Genomic DNA, 17,250 nt, shown 5'->3' with positions numbered 1-17,250 from the left:
CCATAAGTATAGATTTTTATTACACTGCTGCTTTTAATGATGCATTTATGTCATTGATGAAAGAATCAAATGAGCGTCTGTATCAGATTGTGTTCACATTTCGTCTACATCTTTCTTAAATCTATAACGTCAAAGGATTTGCTTCTTGACTAAGATGTAGTGTTTTAGATTGGAGCCTGAATGTTCGTTCATGCCTGAGAACAAGTGCTCAGTCTCTGCAGACCTAGTACCACCCAATCCGACAAGTATAAGATTATTTTAAATATTACTCTGATATTTACTTTAAGCCAACTTTTCTCCCTGTAAATGTGAAGGCACTGATACACCTGTGATATTTTTATAAAATTTTACATGAAACCTGGATTGCTGTCGTTGTTTAATTCAATGTGAAAAAAATCCAAACATGGATGTCAGGATATCAGGTGTAAATAGAGGTCAGATACACATGGAGTGTTGTAAGAAATTGTTGTTTATTTGAATGATTATTTACAAGAAGACTGTATGGACTGTTAGACAGTCAGTCATGGTATGAGGGTGCGTTAGGGAACGATGGGAAAGGGGTTTTTTTTAGCTCAAAGCAATGGTCCAGTTTAACCTGGAGTCTATTTCTGAGCATCCAATAAGCCAGAGAGGATAGTGATGGGGAAGGGGACAGAAAAGGGTTGGAGAGGGGGGGAAGGAACACAGGTTGAACAACAGATGGTGATGGATGGAGATCAGGTTCACTTTCTGCCTCTGTGAGAGGTGAGCAGATGCTGTATTGGAAGGCTGCACAACAGCCCAGGCTGCAGGCTCAGGGGGAAAGTGCGGCGCACTCAGTCCTGTTTGCCCCGGGGGCCGCCATGTTTACGACGGCAGGACCCCAGCAGCGTCTCCAAAGCCATCTTCACAAATGCCTGGAAGTTATTGCTTCTCTCCCTTCGGCTGTCCTGCGAGGGGATGAAACACAGACAGATACCTTCACTGGGGACACAGCAATCACAGCACCTCATTTCCACACTGTGTGCCAGACATAGGGAATTTCTTGTAGATGCACAAAATAGCTTTTCTTCCCTTCTTGGAAATCATGTTCACAGATTTGATTAACTGGGTTAAAATAACATGCTGACAAAATGTAGGTTTTATATAAATGTTTACCTCCTTGCTTCTTGTTATCATCTCCTTTCTGATCACCTTTCTTCGGCTGCTCTTTAGGACTCTGAGGTTGCTGTGAAATTAAAGCAAATATGAATAAAGTGAAGCAACAAAAATGCAAATATTGAGAAGAAAATTCGGATTTTGGACTAGCGTATTAATGATTTTCCTACCTTGGTAGCTGACTTCTTGTCCGACTTATTACCTGAAAATAGTGAAAACACTCAGTCACTCTATAAAAATTACACCTATCACCTAATTTTTATATGTCTGTTATCTTCTGTTATCCAGATAAATTAAACAAAAATATTTTGTAGATATACATTTTTGTTTCACATTGCTTACCTTTTGTTCCTGGCATTTTGGCTGTGCTCCAGTCAGTGCTGATTTTTGAGAATGCAGTGCTTAATGTGGTGTTCAACTCGGTCATTTATGGCCCGTGCTTGTGAATGGCTCTGTCACTGGGGCCCCTTCGAGAAAGAGCACCATGAACAAGCAAAGAGCCCCGTCAGCTGAGCAGCATGCCCCACAGCTCTGCAGGTCTTTGCTGAGCCAGGCGAAACCTCAGAGCTGACTTTGTAATACTGCCATTGTGAAGCCACTGGAACTGTGTTCACCTATTGTCCATGACAAGAAAGCATTTTCATCATGTTTCCGGCGACATGATAGTGTTTGTTTTTTGTAAATAGTCTACTAGGTCAGGGATAGCTTTCTTTCATGTTGATCAGCCGTATTAGACACTGGATAGAGGATTAGGATTTTGTCCTGAGAAACCCAAATGAGAAGATTTTGTTGTTACATAGCCTATGACAACACTAAATTAGTGTTCAGAATTGTCAGCACCATAGGAGTGGAGGATATAATAGCAGGGATCATTAAGTGAGGCTCAGATTTGCTATCCTTTGCATTTTTCATTATGTGGACTACCATACAGGCTAGTAAAATATTGCTGCTTTTAACCAATTGATTATTTTGCCCCTCCATGACCTCTGTGGTCCCTAAAGGCACCACTCCTAATATGCAAGTATTATTAGTACCATTGTTTGTACTCTGTGCATGTGGGTAGGATGGGTTGGAGGATGGTAAACAGAAATTCACAATGTTGCATAATTTTATAGTGGCTGGGGAAAAAAATCAATATTCATCCTATGAAACCATGATGTTGTAAATCAAGTGGTGTCTGTGTTTGTTCGTGGCCTGTTGCATTTTCTAATCCAATCAAATTGTGGTCGGTTCATCACATGGGATCAAACAATAAATCATGTAAATGCTGTGAATCATCATCCGGATTCATGTAGCTCCACATCAGAAAGTGGGCTGGTTACATCGTGTCATGTGACTTCACAGAAAAAGCAGCGATGGAGAAAAGCTAAGGAAGGTGAGCGGTTTTCATATGTATTTCTCGGTGTTTCTTTGCTGTATTATCACAATGCAGTGCCTAATACTCTGTGTAAAATTGCTAACTGATAGACTATCTATGTAAATTGAAGAATGAATGAAAAACAGATTTTTATGCGAGGAGATCGCATATTATGTTGTGGCTAACTTGCTAATTGCTAGCTAACGTTAGTTAGCTTTGCGACGTTAGCTGTCAAGAAGGCTCGCCTGCTGTTGGTGCTGCTTGCTATCCGCAGGCAAAAAAACAGCCCAACCCATTAATTATATAGCTCCATTTGACTATTTCAGTTCACTTCAACAATTATTTCCTGGTGTCAAACTCAAATAGTAAAACAGCTCAATAGCAAGGTATGTTTTCTGTGGTGCCATTAGATTCTGTATCATCACTTGATTCAACATTGTGGATGGGAGGGTGGGGGTGATATTTCAGTTCTATGAATGTAATATTCATGTTAGCTAAGCTACATTCTCATACAGTGCATTAATATGAAGTTCATTAGTGAAAGTAGATTCAAAAAATATGAAGTGGGTGTTGTGTGTTTTGACAGTTATCTGCCCTGGCAGTGGACTCCTCTCTACCCACAGTGCTTGTGGAATGGCAGCAGTTTGGCAGCAGGTTTTGGCAGTGGACGCAAGGTGAGACTCATGCAGCATGCTTTAATAGTCTAAACTGATGAAGAAGCTATTCAGACGTGTAATTGCTTATGGATCACTTGTGAGTTATTGTGTATGCTGTGTTACTTCTTTCCCTCCCCAGGTACAATGCTTACCGCACGCCTACGTTCCCACAGTTCCGAACTCAGTACATCCGCCGACGCAGCCAGCTGCTCAGAGAGAACGCCAAGTGTGGCTTTGAGCCGGGGCTGCGCAGGCAGTACCTGAGGCTGCGCAGTCAGCTGCTGGCCCTGCGCTACGGGCCCCTGTCTGAGCAGAGCAGCTTCAGGGCCAGCAGTGTGCGCAGCTCCCGCACCACACTGGACCGCATGGAGGTCAGACCCAAAGAAACAGAAAGGGCAGGGAAGGTAGAAGTGAAAGAATAGGAGGGGGGGTGTTTACTAATTTGGAAAAGGAGATATAAAAATATCTGAGAGTTGGAATGAAAATATAGGATACAACATATGAGAGCCATCTGGATGGCTAGACCTTAGTTTTCATCAATCAGCAGCATAGCCAAACAACACTTTGGCTGCCCATGCATATTAAGCTGAGCAGCTTGTTTGAAATGGCTGGCATTGCCCATGTATATGGGCAATATCATTCACTTAAAAATGCATGGTAATTTCAATAGGTTTTGAAGAATTATTGATGGTTATTTATGATTATTTGTGGTCACAAGTTCCTTCTTTACTTGCACTCACTCCTACGAGGTTCTGTCTCCTCCTACGACTCCCCTCCCTCTCCTTCTCCTCTCGGGCAGGACTTCGAGGAGGACCCCCGCACCCAAGGGGCTCGTGGTCACCGCCGATCCGTCAGCAGAGGCTCCTACCAGCTACAGGCCCAGATGAACAGAGCCGTCTATGACGAGAGGTACCCAGAAGAACGCCACACAGAGATCCTCAACTTGCATCCAGCATCTTGTCTCATTGCCTTGAGCAATTGATTTATCTTTAATTTATTTCTCCTTTGAGTTATTGTGTTTTGTTGGATTTACTGGCTGCAATTCTGGTTTGGTTGCACTGAGTAATGATCAGATCTCTCCTGTTGAGTTGTCAGCTGTGGGCAAGGGTTGTGAGGTGTATTGTATTGATTATACCCTAACATGGTGGTTTTTATTTCTGGCCGCAGGCCTCCGGGCAGTTTGGTGCCCACTTCAGTGGCAGAGGCCAGTCGTGCCATGGCAGGGGACACAACTTTGAGTGAAAATTATGCTTTTGCTGGCATGCACCACATATTTGACCAACATGTAGACTCTGCTGGTAAGTAAATGGTTTTCAGTTTATGATAATCAATTTTTATACATTAAGCTTCAACATTTATTTCACTCTATCTTCCTCTCCTTGTTTTTTTTAGTTCCGCGGTTGCAGTTTGCCAATGATGACAAGCACCTCCTTGCTTGCTGCTCACTGGATGGCACCCTGTCCATCATGAAATTGTCCCCGTCTCCTCCCAGTGTTAAGGTGACCCTGAAAGGTCACGGAGGTCCTGTCACAGACTTTGCTTGGTCTCTGAGCAATGACATCATTGTGTCGACATCACTAGATGGGACTCTGCGTATCTGGAACACGGGGGATGGTCGGTGCATTCGAGAGGTCAGAGACCCAGAATCCAGCGAGTTGCTCTGCTGCACCTTCCAGCCCATGAATAACAACCTTACTGTGGTGAGTCCCATTTGAGACATGTTATAATTTTTATATTCTCTAGTATTAATTGTCTAGTACCACAAAAACTTGGGCAAGGGAATTGTACTCAATTATGGGTAACTACATTGAAAAACACCTAATTTCTTTTTATGTCCTCAACTTTAAAATATATGTGAGGATGCACCATTTTTGTGTTACAGTATTATACTTCTAATTTTCTAATAGATTTTAAAGAATATTTTAAAAATTTTCCTTCTCACCTGCAGATTTGTATGGTCTACTTTTAGGGTACCAACAACAAATATGTTTGCCAGTATAAATTGATGCTTGTTTGTTTTGTCAACTCAAAAACAAATAACAGTAGTTGTGTTTCTGGACTGTGAAATTAATTAATTATCATGCATCTTATTTTACTCAAACCACTCTCATTTTTGTGAGGGACGTATATTCACAAAACAATAAAGCATGCAGAGGCCAAACCTCCCAATAGTAGCTTTTTACCTCATTCCCAATTACTGCATGCATATTTACACATTGATTAAAATTGTAGAACGGAATGTCATGTTTTGTTACCAAAACAAAAGTGGTAAATGTCTTGGATAATTTTGTTTTTACTCTGCTTTGTCAATGGCAAATACTTTTAATTGATGGACAGAACGTAAAATGAAAGCAGAGTTTTGCACACACAGTGTCCATTTACACCTCATTAAATGAAACATGAGAAAGATTGATATTTGTTTTTAACTGATAGTCATTACCAACAATAAGCAATAATATTAGAGGAGAGGAAGAAATGTGTTTCTTTCTGGTTTGTACTGGTTTAACTGGTCTGTCTACCAGAGCAGCCCTGTATTGGTCTCATCTGCCTGAACACAAGATGACAGTAGGTGCTTTCTGTTGGATTAAACAGTATCTAGTATTAGACTTCAAAGAAATATTTTATATTTCCAAAGATCAATCTGCGCTGGTTTTCAGTAGTCTAACTGCACCAGCAAAAACACTACAACCAGTGCTTTTCCTAGTCAGTTCCTCAGTGCTGCCCTGTGGAAATAATGAAGGTCCTGAGTCCCAGTTCTGTGTTACAGGTGGGAAACAGCAAGCACCACCTGCAGGTGGTGAACATCTCCACTGGGAAGAAGGTGAAGGGGGGCTCCAGTAAGCTGACAGGCCGCGTGCTGTCTCTCTCCTTTGATGCTCCAGGGAGGATCCTTTGGGCTGGTGATGACAGGGGGAGCATCTTTTCCTTCCTTTTTGACATGGCCACAGGTACACTCACAACATTTCCATTTGGCAGAGGGCAAAGTGTGCAGTGACTGAATCGCAAATTAGAATTAGTTTTTGTATCATGCACTCTGAGTGGTGTCTCTGGTTGAGAGGGAAAGCGGTTGATGTGTCTCTGCCGGTCTCCACTGTTTCTGCCCCCTCCTGCAGGGAAGTTGACCAAAGCCAAGCGCCTGGTGGTGAGTGAAGGCAGCTCCATCTGCAGCATATCTGCTCGGTCTTGGATTAGCCGAGAGGCCAGAGACCCCTCCCTGCTGATCAACGCCTGTGTCAATAAGCTGCTGCTGTACAGGTCAGTCTGTAAGGGCAAGTCACCGTTTCATAGGTAGTTTTGTCCTCACTGTGCTGAGCTATAATTTAAAGCCATCTTCATTGGTGTAGCATGTATGTGAAGATGTATTTAAATTGTAACATTGAATTTGATCAGTTCTGCCACCTTTGCGTTGGCAGGGTGGTGGACAATGATGGTACACTACAGCTGAAGAGAAGCTTCCCTATCCAGCACGGTTCCCAGCTCGTTCATAGCATCTTCTGCCCCCTCATGTCTTTCAGACAGGGGGCCTGTGTGGGTAAGAAATTTCTTACTGTTCCTGCTGTGATGTTTGCATAGAAAATTAGACCACAGTTCATTGTATGCTGCAGGCTATCCAATGTGGGAAAAAATATATGCAAAAAATAGCATACTGCTGCTTTTGGATAAAAAGAAAAGCCAAAATAGCAACCTTTCAGCAATTTGGAATCCTACCTTGTTAGCTTGTATGTATTTTTGAGTGAATTTAATTGGTTTTGTAAAGCGTTATACAGCATGTTGTGTACATGAGAGCAATTGTATTTGACACACTCTACCTCAGAGCTTCACCTTACTTGATTTTCCTCACCTTTTATTATTTCCACTGTTCATTTTATTAGGCTTGTCAGTGTTTAAATTATCAGGTTTGTGCCTCCATTTAACAGAAGTATCTCACTCATAAATATACCCTGGAGAATCTTTCGTTAAGGATGTGTTGTAATTTCATTGTTACAAAATCCACAGAGATTTTGCTACAGGGTTGCTTACATTATTTCAAAAAAGGACATGAACTGACAAACAGGACACCTGAGAAGTGTTTGTGGCAAAACTGGCCTCAAATCTGTGACTCTTGAGTATTAAGCAGCATCTCTAAATTATTTTTTTTTTTCCTGCTACAAATTTATAGGCTGTATTGTGCATGCAAGTGATTTTAACATGTATCTTGAGATAGTTTAGAGGCAGTTTAAACTACTGAGATACCGATTTTTCAATCCAAAATGAATTGTTTAAATAAGCCACCCATCATTTATTTATCTAGTTGTAATTTCTCTTCACCATTTAACTTCTTATGATTTTTCCTCTCACGCAGTGACTGGCAGTGAGGATGCCTGTGTCTACTTCTTCGACGTCGAACGCAACACCAAGGCGATAGTGAACAAGTTACAGGGCCATGGGGGGCCAGTGCTGGATGTCAGCTTCAACTGTGACGAGAGTTTACTGGCATCTGCGGATTCCACCGGCATGGTCATCATCTGGAGGCGGGAGCAAAAGTGACTCCACCAATAAAATGCTTCCATCCACTGCATACAAAAGGCCTGCCGTTCCTTAACCGTTCCTTAACCGTCCAATAGCAAGTCTGTAGATTTTCACTGGAATGTAACAGGCTGCGTTAATCGTTTAATTTAATGATACTTAAGTGCAATCAGATAGAACACCATGCTGTGTAGGTGGTCGGGATGTCTTAGAAATTCAAGGGGTGGGGGGTGTGTGTGTGTGTGCGTGTGTGTGTGTGTGTGTGTGTCAGTACTCCTACAGCTGCAGCTGAGAAATTGCTTTTCAATAAAGAAAGAACGAGAGCACTACTCCCATGCATGTGCCATGGCTTACCTCTGACTTGTACATATATGACCGAATTTATGTGAAGAGGATACAACGTAATGTTCCAGAGAAACCACATCCAACACTTTGGATCACACTGACTAGATCTAGTTCACTATTTATGTAACAGTTATTCAAGCAGTGTAATCAAGTGTAGTAAAACCACCTTATTTGCTGTCAGTTCTGCAATTGCTTGTTCGCATTTGAGACCATGTGCATGACATTGAACTCAGAATGGTAGGCATATCAAATTGATCATCCCAAAAGACAAACAAGTGTGTTTTTAAGTATATGTTTGTACTTAATCTGTGTCTGTGTGTGTGTGTGTTTTCAGTTCATGCTGGTTGGAGATTCATATAATTTATTTAATGCACATACAGAATAAACTACTGTAACTGTCAGCATTCTTTGTTTCTTTTTTCACAAAATATATTTGAAACAGAATTTAAAAACGGAAATAGTAATAACAGAAGAGCTTAATGTAGTACGGTGGTCAAACCTACAGTGTAGGAGTGTGTTAGTCATTGTGTGGGTCTTTAAGATCTACACAGGATTCCCCCGACATCAATGACTAAAACGTCTAAAAAGGTACTGTTGCATTTGGAGCTGGGCGATATATCTATAATGTGTTATGAGATAATTTTTTACTTGTTTTAAAATTATGATAGAGCTTATAGTGTGTTGTCTTTTAAGGTCTTAAAGGCTCCACAGTTCAATAATATTTGACCTTTTCATTGTGTTCTAGCTGAGAAAAAATGGTCAATTCCTTTGCCTGTTTTGACATCAATAATGATAATCACACTGATAATGATGTTTTTCGCCATGACAGCGGCACGGCTGTATGGATGGCAGCGTCGGTTGGTAATTTTATACATTCATGTTCCCCAGAGGATAAGTCCTACTGGCTTTCACAATCCCCTGACTTTTCAGGTACTATGAGGTAGACGTTTGTGGTTTTGAGTGAAATATCTTGACGAATAAATTGCTATGAAATTTGCTACAGATATTTCAGGTCCCTGGAGGATGAATTTCATGACTTTCAATATAGCGCCATCATCAGGTCAAAATTTAAATTTGTCCAAAACCTTCCTGCATGACCAAATATCTGCAAAACTAATGACATTCACATCAAACTCAGCTGTAGGTCTACTTTGTGTACAGTACTAATTAGCAACTGTTAAAATACTAACATGCTAAACTAAGATGGTGAATATGGTAAACATACCTGCTAAACATCTGCACATTTAGCTCAAAGCACTGCTGTGTAGTCTTGTTCAATGATTTCTCTTCAAGTGTCTCAGCACCAACAATCAAACCCCAAACATTCTGAATATTGAGATTTTCGGTCAAATACATCATAATACTTGATTGTTGTCAAACTCACCAAGGTGTAGCTAGTTGCAGGTACACTGTAAATAGCCACAAACTATCAGGTAGACCAGAGGTTCCCAAGCGTTTGGGATTGTGATCCCTTAAAATAAAGTAATGTCGACTTGTGACCCCTCACAGTGTTAGTGTTGAGAGAGTTGTGAGCAGTTCAACCAAAGAGTGATTTTTCCTTTTCCGATTTTGTTTCACTTGAAGGATTTTTAGAGGCCAAGAGGTGAAAGTATCTATTATTTCAAAAGAAAAATGTCTGAAAAAATATACATGATTTTGTTTAGCCGAAGTGTCTGGTGACCCCTCAAATATTTTTTGGAACCACTGGACGGGCCCTGACCCCCAGTTGAAACCACTGAAGTAGATCACAACCACACATTCAAGCTCCCACGCATGAAGAAATTTCTATTTTCTAGATCTAGACAAGCTATAAAAATGATACAGTAGTGTTGTATTGACAGACTAATGTATCATGGCAATTTGAGGCAGCAGTCCCACATTGCCATCTCCACACTGTTTACACCACCTCAGTGTAAGAGAAAGACATACATAATTAAATAAAAAAGTCACAGGGAAGCACAGTGTGTAGGAATCTGATTTAACTTTTCAACCACATTATGTATGATTTATGCACAAATGCAGCACCCTCAGACTTGATTGTTTTCCTCTCAAGGTTGGTGAGGGTATTGTGACGTATAAATGTGGCTGTGTGGGAGTGAAAGCACAATGAATGGTTGCTGTCTGGGAAGGTAAGGACAGGGCTTTGTTTGAAACGGGCAGGATAGGTGCTGATAAAAACAAGAAATCCTATCCAAGAGAGCAACACAAAACTTTGCCTGTGTGAACCTGAGTGCTCTGATAGGACAATGCAACAAGGCCTTTGCACAACTCTGCATCTTCACAACATACAGTGGGCGAGGATAGGTTTTCACAAATGAGTAAGACGCCCTTTGTTGTGGTGTATCTTGGATGGAAGTAGGAAGAAAACTAAAAATAAGCACTTTAGATGAATCTTCAACATCAGTTCTGGTGAGACAGAGAGGCGCAGTCAGATACAACCTGTTAAACCTGGACTATTTAGAGGATGTTCACACAGTTGATGTTGCTCACTATGGAAACATCTTTTCCATCAGCCACAGTCTGAGCGCACAAATAAAGACAATGGAAATTATCTTTCATTCAAATTCAAAATATAGGCTATTTTTTAATCGAGGAATACACGATCATACGATGGCTGGATTTCAATCAGGCCTTAATTGCGAGTGAAAAATATTATTTTCTCCCCACCCTTTCCATTTTGTTTTATAAAGGCAGAAGTGTAATTATGTAGTATGGTTGGTTGCATAAGGTTTGCTGTACATGTGGAATCTGTATGATTTGTTTTACCACTGGAGAGAGGGATTCAAAATGAACTTTTATTCTTCCAGATGTTGTACCACAAGTATATGTGAGTTATAAAGAATAGAATTTATTTTTCTGGTCTATTGAGAGATTGGACGTCACCTTAAACCCATTTCTCGGTTTACACCAATTCATAGATATCGTTTTTTGTGTATTTATACACCAGTCTCCACAGATTTGAAAGGTTGGTACTTGCAAATTAATCACAAATCCTTTTGACTCTACATCGGTTGTTGGTCAGTGCTCAGTGGAGAGGAAAGTGTCAAGATGACTTTTCCATGTCAGGCAGTGAAGTGTACAGTGAAGTGATGTGTCGCAAACGTACCTTTTTTTGTATTTATTCAGGAACTAAAACACATCGGATGTAATTTGTGCTATATTTACTGTAAAGTGGTCTATTTCCTGTGAAGTGTTCTCAACAGGGATCCAGGCATGTCGACATCCAGGCAGGTCATGACTCAGAATGCATCAAAAGTAGAGTCTTTATTGATGAGTGGGCAAAAGAACCACCTCAGTTAAACTGTACAGTTACAGAATATCATCTCGCGAAGGAATGCCAGACGTAAAAATGATGGACCTCAATTCACTTGTCACTTCGTCTTTCCATATCAACATCTGTACAAGTTGTAATCCACAGTCTTGAATCTATGAAATGCAGTGGAATGCATGCTAATACAGTATGCTGTGCAAGTGTCCACAATTAGAAAATTGACTGCACAAATATATCTATGCCTAACATACTGTAGGTCTGACATTTGTATTACATGAATCTTAATTTGGAGAGACAACTTAATGTAGCCTAAGCCGGTTTCCATACACCAAACATCTCTGGGGTCGTATCCAGCCTCAAGACGTTTTGATTTTGAACTTATTGTGATCCAGGATACTCGAATGGTGACAATGGTTATGTTGAGGGAAAATATAAGAGGGCCAGGTAACATTCAAGTTTTCTTCACATTAAGTGCCACTTCCTTTCTTAATTTTTTTGTATTCTGGTGAGAGCATAACAGTACTTTAAAAACATTCCCAAGACCATCATTTGCAAATAAATGCTCATTTGCTAATGATTTTTTTAAAACGACGTAATTTACATCATCATTCAAGTCATTAAATCCTATGGCCTGTTTGCAATGTACAAGTGTTGTTTTCTAATTATTCTGTCCCAGTTTTCATTATCCATCTATAGTTCACATTTGCTTGTACATTACCATTAAAAATCCGACTACATTTTCAGGTCACGGAAATCCATTTAAAGGATACATTTCCATATGATGATTGTTCAGTTTTGCATGATTTTGAGACACCAAGATGAGGCTGCTTTCATACTGACTCAATATTACTGGAACCTATTCTATCATCATTATTTCTCTCATCTTTCTCCCTCCCTCCTCTCTTCTCTTTCTACCTCTTCCTCTTACACACACATACACACAATTGCTATATAAAAACACACAAGCAGGAATGTCCATTCCTGTACAGTCTATACAATATGAAATCAAGTCATATTTCAAAATAGTGTCATCTGCTTAACATGTATAGTTTACAAATAAAGGAAAACAGGCAATTTTTTATGATACAAAGAAACCTGACACGCCCTAAATCAAGTCCAAAAAATCAAGCATGTTAGGGGCTTCTTGGGTTCACAACAGCTATTTAAATGTATCCAAGGTTATTGGGTCCATTCGATATTCTGCAGTCTCCTTTGAATTACATGAAAAGGCGTCCGGGGTGGTCTATCAGTCCTTTCAGACCCTTTGAGTTCCTTGATGTGTTTCAGAGTTAGTAACGCTCTGATCAACACTTTCTATTCACAGTCCACAGCACACTTCTTCAAGGATTTCAACCCTCTGTGTGTCTGTTTTGTGCCTCATGTGACACAGAAACAACTTCTCAGTTGAAAGCTCTGGGGCGTGTCCCACTGAAATAAGGCAACATTATTTTAAAATGGCATCTGTCACACTTAGTTGGAGTGGTGATTGTTGTGATCTTTCCTACGTATTAATCATACAGTACATCATCAGAAATACAAACCATTAACATGTTACAGGGGCGTTTCTGTTGCCCTGTTCAAAACTTTTCAACTGACACATTTATTCAAATATCAACATTCTTAATGAAATGGCACTGTGCCTGCATTTGTTGGCAAAAATTTGATTTTGTTGTGCAAAACAACAAAACAGACACTTAACCAAGGTGCATTAAATCACTCCTATTCTCCATATTTCCCTTTAAAACCTAAAACATTCTCTTCATTAAGCTCATATCTTATCACATAATGCAGTAGGCCTCATCCTGGGGCAGGTGTTGTTTAGTCCTCCAGTAGGTAGGCAGGTGAGCTCTCAGCACTTTCCTCAGGTCCTCGTTGAGCAGGAGACAGAAGATGGGGTTGACTCCGGCTTGGGCGAAGCTCATCCACACTGTGATGGAAAGGTACTTGTGAGGGATGGTGCAGGACTTGACAAAGACCCTCCAGAAGCACGCCACGATGTAGGGAGCCCAGAGGACCAGGAAGAGCAGGGTGATGGTGTAGAACATCCTGCCCAGCCTCCTCTCTGATCTCACCTCTTCCATCCCAAGAAGCCGCCGGTGTTGGTTGTGTAAATTTTGCCTGATGCCCAACAGAGTGGGTGGCATGGGACCACGACCGAACCCGGCAATCCAGTTAGCTGCAGCTTGACCTGTGGCCCCAGGACCGTGGAAGGTCCAGTTCTGGCTGATAGCTGGAACTAGCTGGACAGGTTTCATCTTGCGGTGCCTGTACTCAAACAGCAGCAGCTTGGCATAGAAACCATGGGTGGCCAGGACCACCACAGCCAACATGAGCATGAAGCCCAGGGTGTCATTGGTCTTCAGGTAGCGGTGTTCAAAAATGCACTGATCCTCATCACGGATGAACTTGTATGTCCCCACATCAAAGACAGGTGGGAACGCCATGGCAACGGCCAGAGTCCACACCATGCAAATGATAGCGGCGCAGGTCCAGATCGTCATGCGCTTGGCGTAGAATCGGTGGTGGGCGATGGCAAGGTAGCGGGTGACAGCCACACAAAACAGCATGAAGGCAGCGTGAAAACAAAACAGCACAGCCATAAAAGCCACAACTTTACAACTCAAGGCACTGTAAGTCCAGGCCGAGCTGTTGTGGACGGAAACCAGCACAAAGGGGAAGCAGGCAGCAGAACGAACTGCATCGGCCAGGCACAGGTCCAGGAGAAAGAAGTAAGGAGCCTTGTGAAGTGTCCTGTCTCGTAGGACCAGCAGGGAGACCAAGAGGTTGCCTACAAGGCTGACACAGATGATCAAACCCAAGAAGACCAGCTTAAAGTAGGCAGACACATCTGTGGCAGAAATTCCTCCACTGTTGCTGCTGCTGCTGCTGCTGCTGCTGCCGCCTCTTGCCATTCCGCTCTGTGAAGCCAGCACAGCCAGCAAACTGCCAGGGCCATCGATGGCAAAGCTCTGGTTAGCCATTCTATCACCTTCCACAAGAGCCTGCCTGGTTCGGGCCCTTTATAAACACTACTGATCCTCCTACAGCCGTCGTCTCCCGCGGCTCTCTCGTCTTTACAAGGAGAGGCCGTAAGGATCTTTTCTACATGACAGACTCATCTTTCCTCTTTGTCCACAACCTCACCACCTGTGAACAGAGACACACATTTTTGAAGAATGCAAAACAAGATATCTGACGTGCTTGTTCGGTCTAAAACAGTCCACTAAACGGAAAAACAAAACTTACATTTAACAGCATTGATATAGAAGTGTTGTGTTGGGCAACACAGTGGAAATCTCTGCCTTCCTGTTTCTCTATGGCTGGGATCAGATCAGCAGCTCTACAGCATGCCAGCTCCTTGGCTCTCTCAGTAATTACCTTGCCCGTTGCTAAGATACAACAGCTCACATACTTTGTGCAAGTGTGGGTGTTTGAGTGAATGCATGGGGGTGTACGGGGGGATGGAGCAGACACAGTACAACCAACACTGGGCATGGGCAACAAACAGAGATGTTGTAAATGAGCAAAGAAAATTTTATGCTTTCTCTCTGTTGCTCTGTGCATGTGTATGTGCGTGACAGTCAGTTAAAGAGCAGAGGGTGTAATCTGTATCACAGCACATAACAAATGTGAGAATATAATGGAGCAGAGCAGGCAGCCATTTGGTTTTTACCGTAGGCCTTCGTGTGAAATGTGGATTTTTACTCAACAGGAGGAGAAAGTTATCATTGTGATTATCGTAGTCAGGCCTCAGTGTTTTAGCAAGGAGCCAACAATCGCCTTGCTTAAAGAAGACATCATTAAAAACATGAAAATTCAGTAAGGAAAAACAAATCAAATTCGAGATGCAGCCTCCCCTAAAAAACTCATTTATAGGCATGAGGAGATAATAAAACATAGCTGTGCTTCTCTGGGTGGGCCTTGTCTATGTAGGCCATGAAACACAATGATTTGCTGTAACTGTAGGCATATTTTTTCCCATATATAACAGCCCTCTGCCACCTTGACAAATATCATTTCACCTGATTAGATGGCTGCCATGTCAGCTAGGCCTGAAACACAGGCTGGAGTGAAAAACAGATGAACAGGTGTCAAAATCACCTCTGCTGTGTGTATGTGTGCGTGTGCGTGTGTGTGTGTGTGTGTGTGTGTGTGTGAGGACAAGAGAGAGAGAGAGATGATAACCTACCTTTCATCCCCTCAGTTCATTAAGGGGATCTGTTCTTCTCTCACGGCAACAACAAAAAAATGATCCCAGTCGCTTTGTTTCACTGTTTGTTAAATCGAGAGAAAAACACATAATAAAGCCTCATGCTCTTGCTGTGCTCTCGGGCTCAAACAACACCTGTTATGCATAAATCCATCGCAAGGAAATCGAATTGAGCAACATATAATAAACATAAGACGGCAGAGGCTATCTAATAATCAACAGCTGATCAAACAGTCCAGGATGAGGACTCTGCTGTTTAAGAGATATGTATAAAAAAAATCCACTGCCACCCTTTTACAGTTTCATAGAGAGGGATGTGTTCATTTGGTCTGTGCCTGAATATCATCCGAGAAAACAGATTTTATGTTGCATCACGTCGAAGATGGATTTCCAGAAGGCTAGAAACAGACGCGATAAAAAATATACATCTTGTTCTGTTCATATATCCAAAATGATGTCAGATTTTCAATGCTTATAATAACCCACCCACAAACCTTATAGAAGAAAAACAGATCGCGCATCCCCTAAATGAATCGTCTTGGCTTATATATTGGCTAGTGGCACCAGAACAATTAGTCCACACAGACAACAGCCTCGATACGTCTCTTTTTCCCATCTTTCAGTCAAAAGAAAAAGGCGATGTATTTACCCTGAACTGTTAATATGCAGTCTTTGTTTTGCTGTCCAGCGAAGGTGGACTACATCTCAACAGTCCACAATAAAAGCCTCCATGACAGAACAGATACATTTCTGACAAATCCAGCGATGCCACCAGGAAATTCACATCGCCAACGCTGTCGAAATCACGATTTGAAAACAAACAAACAAGAAAAACAAAAACAACGCGGCTGGATTAAGCGAATTATTCCTGAATAATCCCAATTATGGCTGCTTGCAAGGAGGCAGCTCGCACATTCACGGAAACCGTCGGTTTTATTCGGAGAGAGAGAGAGCGAGAGAGAGAGAGAGAGAGAGAGAGAGAGAGGACCTGTGCAGTATTGTGGGCCATAACTTGAAAGTGATGTTTTATTCTAACCGTCTCTCTCCGGCATCATGTATGAAGCGTCTGTTTTCTCCAGTGTGGTCACAGCGAGGAGCTCCAGCTGTCAACAAACTATGTCTTTCATTAGTCTCCAGCCCTTGGTGACAAACTGGGCTGAGTGGACCCCAAAATGATCCAGACAGGCCCGACAGGGTAGCAGCAAGGAATTCTGGGTCCTCTGGAAGGATATTGGGCCTCCTTTTTCAGAATAAAAAAATAATGCTCCAATTTTCTTGAGAACCTAAAACAGCAACTGAACCACCATCCCATGTTGAATACATTGTTTTCATGTTCCATTTTCTAGTTGCTTTATAGTTTCATGTTTGTATTTTGTATAATTTGTAACATAGATGCACCTTTATGTGTAGTATTGCTTGTAAATTCTAACATTATAACTGTTACCTCGCACTTTTATTTGCATTACACCATCATTTGTACCTCGCACCTCCCTTTATTTTATTTTTTCAACTTTTATTTTATCCTAAGTATAGCTGATTTTATTTAAGTATGTATATTTTATTGTGCATGCTGGCGGTGTGGCTCTAGGGATGGCAGTATTGGTTGGGTGGTCCACTACTTTGGTTCAAACTGAAATATCTCCACAACTATAATAATAATAATAATAACTTTATTTATATAGCACCTTTCAAAACAAAGTTCACATCTCTGTACCTAAGTACAGCCTGACAGAGCCACTAGTGTGGCTGTAGAGGTCTTGTTTTATTA

The 17,250-nt window shown here is 41.5% G+C and overlaps 2 protein-coding genes and 1 long non-coding RNA gene across 5 annotated transcripts; 1 reads left to right on the top strand and 2 right to left on the bottom strand.

Annotated features, from left to right (window-relative positions):
* Positions 1–451: 451 nt before the first annotated feature.
* On the bottom strand, positions 452–1,595 carry LOC122883159. The gene is made up of 4 exons (XR_006379572.1): positions 1,480–1,595; positions 1,308–1,339; positions 1,138–1,207; positions 452–929 (listed from the first exon to the last, which is right to left on the bottom strand). It is a non-coding gene; the product is annotated as an uncharacterized LOC122883159 (long non-coding RNA).
* Positions 1,596–2,364: 769 nt separating this feature from the next.
* Positions 2,365–8,402, top strand: wdr13 (WD repeat domain 13). The gene is made up of 10 exons (XM_044211461.1): positions 2,365–2,512; positions 3,081–3,168; positions 3,290–3,521; positions 3,950–4,059; positions 4,318–4,448; positions 4,543–4,850; positions 5,918–6,098; positions 6,264–6,405; positions 6,564–6,682; positions 7,493–8,402. The coding sequence occupies exons 2-10, from the start codon at positions 3,128–3,130 to the stop codon at positions 7,675–7,677; spliced, it is 1,449 nt and encodes a 482-aa protein (XP_044067396.1). The 5' UTR covers positions 2,365–2,512; positions 3,081–3,127; the 3' UTR covers positions 7,678–8,402.
* Positions 8,403–11,246: 2,844 nt separating this feature from the next.
* Positions 11,247–16,435, bottom strand: LOC122883435 (probable G-protein coupled receptor 173). Of its 3 annotated transcripts, XM_044212137.1 has the most exons (3): positions 16,132–16,435; positions 15,462–15,543; positions 11,247–14,419 (listed from the first exon to the last, which is right to left on the bottom strand). In XM_044212137.1, exon 3 carries the CDS (start codon positions 14,251–14,253, stop codon positions 13,051–13,053), a length of 1,203 nt encoding a protein of 400 aa, XP_044068072.1. In that variant the 5' UTR covers positions 14,254–14,419; positions 15,462–15,543; positions 16,132–16,435; the 3' UTR covers positions 11,247–13,050. The 3 variants fall into 3 exon arrangements, with proteins under 3 accessions (XP_044068072.1, XP_044068071.1, XP_044068073.1); XM_044212136.1 differs by having other exon boundaries at positions 15,462–16,435; XM_044212138.1 differs by lacking the exon at positions 15,462–15,543.
* Between the last annotated feature and the right edge of the window lie 815 nt (positions 16,436–17,250).

This window comes from Siniperca chuatsi, linkage group LG10, assembly GCF_020085105.1.
Source record: "Siniperca chuatsi isolate FFG_IHB_CAS linkage group LG10, ASM2008510v1, whole genome shotgun sequence".
NCBI classification, from domain to species: Eukaryota; Metazoa; Chordata; class Actinopteri; order Centrarchiformes; family Sinipercidae; genus Siniperca; species Siniperca chuatsi.
The sequence above is the reverse complement of the archived record's forward strand: the minus strand, read 5'-3'. Positions and strand labels throughout refer to the sequence as shown.

Coding starts and splice junctions, on each gene's coding strand:
- wdr13 (XM_044211461.1), top strand. CDS start 3,128: ATGGCAGCAGTTTGGCAGCAGGTTTTGGCAGTGGACGCAAG. Junction 6,099..6,263: donor CCTTTTTGACATGGCCACAG/GTACACTCACAA, acceptor CCCCTCCTGCAG/GGAAGTTGACCAAAGCCAAG. Junction 6,406..6,563: donor AATAAGCTGCTGCTGTACAG/GTCAGTCTGTAA, acceptor TTGCGTTGGCAG/GGTGGTGGACAATGATGGTA.
- LOC122883435 (XM_044212136.1), bottom strand. CDS start 14,253: ATGGCTAACCAGAGCTTTGCCATCGATGGCCCTGGCAGTTTGCTGGCT.